The following is an 8,388-nucleotide window of genomic DNA, read 5'->3' as shown; positions in this document are numbered from 1 at the left end:
TGGAGAAAAAAGTCTTAAAGCTCCTCCAATCAGACTGACATATGTTACCAATCAAACTTTGCACATGTCACTCACCCACCCTAAACTCCTATAAATAGAAGTCTTCCTAAGGCATTTTACACACCAAGACACCAAGACATCTTGGACGACATCTTGGGAGAGATCTTGGAAGACACCAGGACATTTAGAACACATGCAGCATCAAAGAAGATTTAGAAGTATAGAACCTTTGTTGGAATCAAGTCCTGAAGCCTTCAGGAATTTCAAGAACTTCAACATTGAATATGAAGAGCATTCGAAGAGAAATCATCCAAATCATATTCCTTGATCTTAAAGGTCACTGGAATCAAGCTTAAAAGCCTTCAGAAACTTCAAGAAACTACACATTGGTAAAACTCTACATATTCAAGCCTTAAAAGTCTCGAAAAATTTCTGCCACAAACCTTCAAATACAAAGAATATTCAAAGAGAAATCATACAAATCATCTTCCTAGATCTCAAAGTTTATTGGAATCAAGCTCAAAAGCCTTCAGAAACTTCAAGAAACAATAAATTGGTGAAACTTTACGAATTCAAGCGTCCAAAACCCTGAAGAATTTTCACCACAAACCTTCAAAGAAGAAGAACACAAAAAGAATGTGAAGAATAAAGAATTTCTAACAAGATTATAGCCAGAGATTCATTGTAATTATGTTTCAAAGATCTTTGATCCATTCCTCAGCCAAATTGAATGATATTTTGTGTTCGAATTAAAATCACATTACCACAATTCCAATCAACACGTCTTTCAAGGAGATAGAATCAAAGGATCACTCTTTTACAATCACAAAAAATTGTACCACATATTTGTCAATACAAATTCACGTTTGTGAAGCTATTTTACTTGTTTGGTTTATTTTGAACTAGAAATTTAGTCGTTCACAAGAAGTTTTGAAAATAACACCTACATGATAATTGATATGTAGTTTTTTTTTTTTTTTTTTTTTTTTAATTATTTAACTTTGAAAAAGTATGTGGGTAAGAAATGCAAGTTAGTGGGATTTTAAAATATAACACAATTTTACATATTTATCCTAAGTGAGTAGGAATGTAGGATAAATATAGATAGATAAATAAGCAGTAAAAAAACCAACAGGAAATTTTTTTTTTTTTTTGAAAAGACGTAAACATGCATTTTTTAAATTTATATTTATCCTAAAAGAAAAAAAAAAGGTTCATTTCAATTTTCTAACAAAAAAAATCCCAGGTTCCTATTAAAAAAATCTACGTAAAATTTTTTAAGTATCCTTATTCTTATCCTATATTTCTATATAGTTTTATTTGGTACTGTGGAGAGGTTCAAGGCTAGGTTGGTTGCCAAAGGTTATAATCAAAAGGAGGGTCTTGATTATATAGAAACCTTTTCTCCTGTTGCAAAGCTTGTTTCTGTGAAATGTCTTTGGCTGTTGTTGCTGCTGAAAGGGTGGTCTCTTTCCCAACTTGATGTCAATAATGCTTTTTTGCATGGTGACTGATGTGCATGAAATATATACAATAAAGTACTCACATATCTACATATTTGGCCTTACTTTTATGTTATTTTGTGACTGATTATATAATATCTTTGTTTGTTGCAGGTAACAAGGGCTTTACATGCAAAGTGGGGCTAGGCCAATTGAATCAAGCCAATTTACATCCAGCCAGGCATGAATATTAAATTTAAGTCCAATTGGAGTAAGGAGTCAAAGGAAATTTGCACCAAATCCAAGTCCAATTCGGATTAGGATTCCAGTTTGCACATCAGTTAGTATTTTCGCATAACTTTCGGCTCAGATGTCCAATCGAGATGATTCAAGTTGGACTGGAAAGTTAACTTAAAGGGCTACAACTTTGTAGTTTACCAGGAGCCCGAATCTGACGTTAAATGGGCCAAAATAGTCGGTTAAGTGAAGCCTAAAAATCTGAGATTTTCTCCAAACGGGAATTCAACTTGTAATAAGATTCCTTGACCTATTTAAAGGCTTTTTAGAGCAAAATTCAAGGACGGAGGCTAGTGCAAGGGCTGTGATGCAAAACAGAAAATTGGAGCAAGAGGCAGTGCCGCATGTGGCTTCTCTGTAGCTTTTCTCCATGATAGCATTGTGACTATTCCTTTCTCTATTTTATTTGTCTAGTTTAATGTTTAGTATTTTATTCTTTTGTTTTATTTCAATTACTATGAGTAGCTAAATTTATAATTAGGGTTGAGGATGAAACCTTGTTAAAGATTATTAGTAATATTTATGTGATTTAATTTTTCCCACAATAGTTGTTCTTTAATGATTTAAATTGTTCTTGCTTCATATCAATTGACTAAGATGGGATTCTAGATATGAGTTCAATCATGTTTTTCTCATGATTTAGGATTTGTCTTAATTAATTGAGTGCTTGGTTTATTAATTCTTGATTATAAAATTGGATATTGTTTGTGATTTGTCTGTCAATGGATACAAGATATGATTGATTTTTAGAATTGGATATATCTTGTGATTTGTTTGACTACGGATACAATTGATGATTTGGTTTTATACTTAAGAAGCGAAGAAGAACATGCTTTTGATTTTTAAAATAAGGATTTTAACAAGAATATTTTCCATGATAGCAAGATTGATTTCTAGATTATCATGTAGTGAGGTAGGAAAAATTAATGATCATAATATATGCTAGTATGACTTACAAGGCGGATTCCAAAACCTTAATTCCTTTCTCTTGATTGTTTTCATCTTTTTATTGCTTTATATCTTTTGCTTAGTTTAACTATTTGCTTAATTTTATTATTTGCTTAGTTTATTTAATTTCAAAACAACCAATTTTTATTAAACTAGATTAGGATTAATTTGGTTAAGGTTTAATTAATTTTCCTACGTTCATTCAAGTCCCTGTGGGTTCGACCTCATTCTTGTCAAACTATACTTCGGTACGGTTCGTACACTTGCGAGTATTTTAAAATTTCACAACAGTGACTTGCATGAGGAAGTGTTTATGACTTTACCACCTGGCTTCCACAGCAAGGGGAGGTAGTTTGCAAATTACAAAAGTCTCTCTATGGCCTTAAGCAAGCCTCACGACAATGGTTTGCAAAGTTTCTGCTGCTTTATTAAGGTTGGGATTCAAACAATCTAAGGCAGATTATTCTTTGTTCACCAAGAAGACACCAGGTTCTTTCATTGCTTTATTAGTGTATGTAGATGACATTTTGATTGCAAGTGATAATCCTAAATCTGTGGCAGAACTGAAGATTCTTCTAGATCAGCAGTTTAAACTAAAAGACCTTGGAGATTTGAAATTTGTCCTTGGGCTTGAGATAGCTAGATCACAGAAAGGTATCCATTTGTTGTCAAAGAAAATATACATTGGAATTGATAGATGATGCAGGTTTGCTGGGTTGTAAACCAGCCAAAACCCCCATGGAACACAATTTGAAGTTAAGTAAGCACCAAGGTGAATTGTTGACAACTCCAAGCTCTTATAGAAGATTGGTGGGTAGGCTCTTGTATCTTACAATCACAAGACCTGATATAACTTTTGCTGTTCATAAATTGAGTCAATTTATGTCAAAGCCTCGGAAACCACATCAGGCTGCAGCAAATAGGGTGTTGCAATATCTCAAAGGTAGTCTAGGACAAGGATTATTATTCTCAAGTGCATCTGAATTACATCTTAAAGGCTTTGCTGATTCAGATTGGGCTGCTTGCCCTGATACGAGGAGGTCAGTGACTGGTTACTGCATGTTCTTGGGAGATTCATTAGTTTCTTGGAAGTCTAAGAAGCAGAACACAGTAAGTAGGTCATCTGCAGAGGCTGAGTATCGTTCTATGGCAGTAGCAGTGTGTGAATTGTGTGGATTCTTAGTTTACTAAGAGATATACAAGTTGATCACTCTAAGGCTGTTTTCTATTCAATGATAGTCAATCTGCTCTCCATATTGCAGCCAATCCAGTGTTCTACGAGCGCACAAAACACATAGAGATTGACTGCCATGTTGTGAGAGACAAAATGGTTCAAGGTGTAATAAGGTTGCTGCACATTAGGACTCACTCACAGCTTGCTGATATGCTGACAAAGGCACTTAGTGCACATCAGTTTCACAATCTGTTATCCAAGATGAATGTGTTGAATGTGCATTCCCCACTTCCTCTTGAGGGGGAGTGTAAAGAAAGTAAATCAAGATCAGTTGCAGAATGTAAAGATGCTACAAAGAAGAATAGAAAAGATAAACGACAGTGAGCAGAATTTGTGGATATGTTTTTGTTCTATGCGACATGTAGCTTTGTATTAGTGTATATAACCAGCACGTCCTGTTAGTTCTGTTAGTTAGTAATTCTGTTAGTTAGTTTTGAAGGGTTATTAGTTAGTTAGCTCTCTTAGTTCTCATTTTCTTTTACCCGTGTATATATATAGAGCGCTGTAACTATTTTTGGGTAAATGAAACAGATACAGAAATTCATCAGTTCTTATTTCTTTTCTCTGTTTTCTAATAGTTTTCACAAAATTTAAAATGGAAAAGATACAAAATGCTTGTTTCTCAATACATTTCAATCAATTATCTATCAGAAAGAAAAGCAACGTGTATTTAAATCTCAATAATTATATATGTTTGATTCGGAGATATTGAGCTTTTGCTCTTATTTTGCAAAAATAACAGCAATATGTCCTTGTTTAAAAACTATTTAGTTTTGTGTCTCTGTTTTGAAACTCGATTTTAGCAAAATTGAGTTACAAGTGGAACTCGACATTAGCAACGTCGAGTTCTATGCATATTTTGCCACTTAGTTTAAAAAAAAAATTAATATTAAGTGAAACTCAACTTTGCTAAAGTCGAGTTTCAATTAATAATTTACATATAATTCAATTTTGAGGATATTGAGTTTTATACTTAACTCGATTTGTTAAAATTAAATTTCAAAAACAGGGACACAGACCTAAATAGTTTCAAAACAATGACATATTGCTGTTATTTTTGCAAAATAAGAACAAACGCCCAATATCCCATGTTTGATTCTATACAAGTCCCAATAATTTCTCTTTTTATATGCAAAGACAAAGAACCCTTTAGAAAATTATCTTCCGTTTTGAAAGACTATAAGCATAAATATAACTACTCTATTATTAAAAAAAATTTTAAAAAAAAGGAGGTAGAATTTTTATTTTTTAACTTCTTTCTACCAACTATTTGACACAAGGAATATATATATGTGTGTGTGTGTGTGTGTCTGTGTGTGAGTGTTCTTGAGACCTATTACCATCTCCATTAAATTTTTGAAGGAAAAAATAAATAAAATATATTGATAAAAAAGATGAAGCACATATTATGCATATTCAAAAGTAAGAGACTACCTTAAAAATATAGGTTTTTGTTAATGAATGCCTTAAGGGGCAATGGTTAAGATGCATTAAATACTATAATCAATAATATTTTTTTATACATTTTAATAAAAAAATAAAATCAAACTATACACATTTTTTTTTTTTTTTAAAGTACACATAACTACAATAAATTTGTACGTGCAAGTCAATGAATCATTAATAAATGTTTTTTTTTTAAATGTACAATATAATTCATAATTAAGCATTTATTAATCTACAACTTATATATGTCTTTAGGTCATTTGTTAACAAGACCCTAAAACATAAATTAAAGATTGATAATGGTTAAAGGTCCTTAAGCCCTTACTTCTTAACTAGTAAAAAATAAAACATTTTAAAAAAAATTTTAAGTAAAACAAAATTTTTAAATATTTTATTATAAAAAAAAAAATTTTAACCTTTTTGGATCAATTGAATTCTTGGGAGTTCAGTTGGGAGGTTTGGCATTTTCTCAGTCAAATTATATTATAGAAAATCCCTTTTTTTTTTTTTTTTTCCTTTTTAGGAGTGTATTCCTTTTTGCTCTAACATCATAGTTCTGTCCTTACGCCTACACACACATGAAATAAATATTAAATTACATAAAAGAATGTGTACAAGTAACTCAAAATGGGAAAATATGAACGAGAATTGTCGCATTTTTTTGGTATATATAAGCATCACTCTTTCACTTAGGCTGCATTTCACTCAAATTGAATTCTGAGTGTAAAATGAATGCAAGTGAAAATGAATTCCCATAAAAAAAAAAAATGAAATCCGGGTGTTTGGTTCTGCAATGGAAAGTAGTCCGGAAAACTATTTTTCGTGTTTGGTAATTAACATTTTGAAAATGCTATTTTCCTACAAATGTTTCACATTTTCTCAACCATTTTCTCAGCTTCCAAACAAATTTCATAACAAAAAATTTCAAAATATACAATTAACACAACCAAAAATCAAAATAAAATTATTTATTCACAATATATACATGATATACTCGGTGAGAGGAGGAAGAAAGAGTGAGAGATTGAGGGAAAGAGAGATAGATCGAGAAAGAGAGAGATCAGTACCAACGAAGGACGGCGGCAGCTAGATCGGGTGGGTGTGGGTTTGCCGAAATGAGGATTGGGTTATGTGAGTAGATGGGTAGTTGGGATGTGGATCGGAGCTCATGGAGGAGGGTAGCTTGGATGATGGCAGTGGTGGATCAGAGACATGCAGCGGTGGAGCATGGTGGTGAGGTTGAGCAAGAAGAAAAGATGGAGAAATCTCACCATTGAGTGGAGGAAACGGATGGCTTGGGTGGTCGGAGCTAAGCTTCATCGCGCTAGTGCGTGAGGTGGTGCCGGAGCAATGCTATTGCCAAGATGGATAAGTGGTCACAACTGAGCTTTGGAGAGAGTGTGTGCTGAGAGTGAGGCGTGTAAAGAGTGAGAGGAGAGTGTAAATGATTTGAAGGTAAAATAACTGTGTAAACCATTTTACAGATGAAGAGGGTCTTTTTCCAGTCAAAGTATAAATGAAATTTCGTTTAACCATATTTACCGATGGAGCCAAACACACACAAGGGTGTAAAACATTTTTCGAAAATTATTTACACCCAAAACAAATACAGCCTTAAAAAGAAAATAGTTAGAGTGGATAATACTTATATATTTCAGAAGTATAGTTCCCTTCTCTTACGTGAAAGACAGGCTTCATGGTAGGACTCACATATGTAACCCACCCCTCATATAAGATAAAGAATCATTGTTTCCGAAGTATCTAATAATTTTCCACTAGAGTAAGCACTGTACTATTATGTACCTTGAAACCGAGAATGAGTGGGCTCGCTTTAATGGAGACCGAGTTACGGAGTGCAAGAGTGGTTTTATAAATGTTGATCTTTGATAGTGGATGCTTGTCCAATTCATCATGTCTACTATGACGGTGACTGTGAATCGAAGCCAAGCTCAAGCTTGCCAAGCAGCACCAAAGGAGCACAAACGTAAACAACTTCAAGCACGAGCAGTGAGAACTTCTGTACTCCATGTTTGTTAGTATTTTTTTGCTTATCACCATTGTTGTTATTGTTTTGTTGAGATATGAGAACTGAGAAGTATACAAAGGACTATAAATAGGGGACAAAAACAAACAAACAAACAAACATACGTAAATTTAAAAAGAAGAGCCACTGTCGGTGCGTGATAATAATATCTTCTATTGCGGTCCAATTACATGATTAAAGATCAGTAGGTAGGACCGCAAAAAATTAAAGAAAAAGTAAAGAATCTACCACAATAATAAAAATAAATAAATAAAAGAGAGTAAAATACAATTTGTTGGGCAAATTTTATAGCAAAGTTCCTCTTTTCTATAATTAAAGAAAGGAAAGGAAATTTAGTAGGCACAGATTATGTTTCAACGTTAAACTAATATAAACTTCGTGAAGAACAAAAGGTTAAACTGTATATTAGTTATCAACCTTTGAATTTAGTTTTAAAATAATGCTTATACTTAAAAAATATATTTTTTTCAACTTGAAAGGTCAGATCAGATTAAAATATACCCAAACTCAAAGCAAAACAACCCCTAAAATAATCATGCACACCCCTATTGTCTTTGCATCCATGCAAACGATATAAAATTATATAATAATAAAAAAAACAGTAATTATTATTAATTATTATTATTAGGTTCTAAAAGTTTAGAACAATTGATAAACCGTGAACATAAACTTGTTTAGATATAGATCTTAGAGTTTATAGGATTTATTAGACAATACTCAAGGTACTGCAAGTTAGAATACAAAAAAAAAAAAAAAGGAAGCTGGAAGTTCAAAAATTGGAAACATGCCAAGTTCAACCAATTGAGAGAACATGTTCAACCAATCGAGATGCGTTTCTACTAGTGGCAGCTCCATGATTTTTTTTTTTTTTTAGGGGGATCAGCAAGAACTAAGAAGATGAATCTTGAGTAAGAAATGGATTTTGCAGTTTATGTGGTTTTCTTATTACAAATTTGTCCATAGTGCTGAAAAGAGAA

At 32.6% G+C, this 8,388-nt stretch overlaps 1 protein-coding gene across 1 annotated transcript; it reads left to right on the top strand.

The window, feature by feature from the left end:
* The first annotated feature begins 3,088 nt into the window (after positions 1-3,088).
* On the top strand, positions 3,089-4,245 carry LOC136068035 (uncharacterized mitochondrial protein AtMg00810-like). Its single transcript, XM_065774655.1, has 3 exons — positions 3,089-3,341; positions 3,394-3,849; positions 3,950-4,245. The coding sequence occupies exons 1-3, from the start codon at positions 3,089-3,091 to the stop codon at positions 4,243-4,245; spliced, it is 1,005 nt and encodes a 334-aa protein (XP_065630727.1).
* The last annotated feature ends 4,143 nt before the right edge of the window (positions 4,246-8,388 follow it).

The sequence above is a fragment of the Quercus suber genome, unplaced genomic scaffold (genome assembly GCF_002906115.3).
Source record: "Quercus suber isolate HL8 unplaced genomic scaffold, Cork oak 2.0 scaffold_96, whole genome shotgun sequence".
Classification (NCBI taxonomy): domain Eukaryota; kingdom Viridiplantae; phylum Streptophyta; class Magnoliopsida; order Fagales; family Fagaceae; genus Quercus; species Quercus suber.
This window is presented reverse-complemented; position numbering and strand designations above follow the sequence as displayed.

What these genes read in the sequence shown, in the direction of transcription:
- LOC136068035 (XM_065774655.1), top strand. Translation starts at nt 3,089, where the DNA reads ATGGTTTGCAAAGTTTCTGCTGCTTTATTAAGGTTGGGATTCAAACAA. An exon ending in GATAGCTAGATCACAGAAAG is followed by an intron (nt 3,342 to 3,393) that starts GTATCCATTTGT and finishes TAGATGATGCAG; the next exon opens with GTTTGCTGGGTTGTAAACCA. An exon ending in TTCTATGGCAGTAGCAGTGT is followed by an intron (nt 3,850 to 3,949) that starts GTGAATTGTGTG and finishes TCCATATTGCAG; the next exon opens with CCAATCCAGTGTTCTACGAG.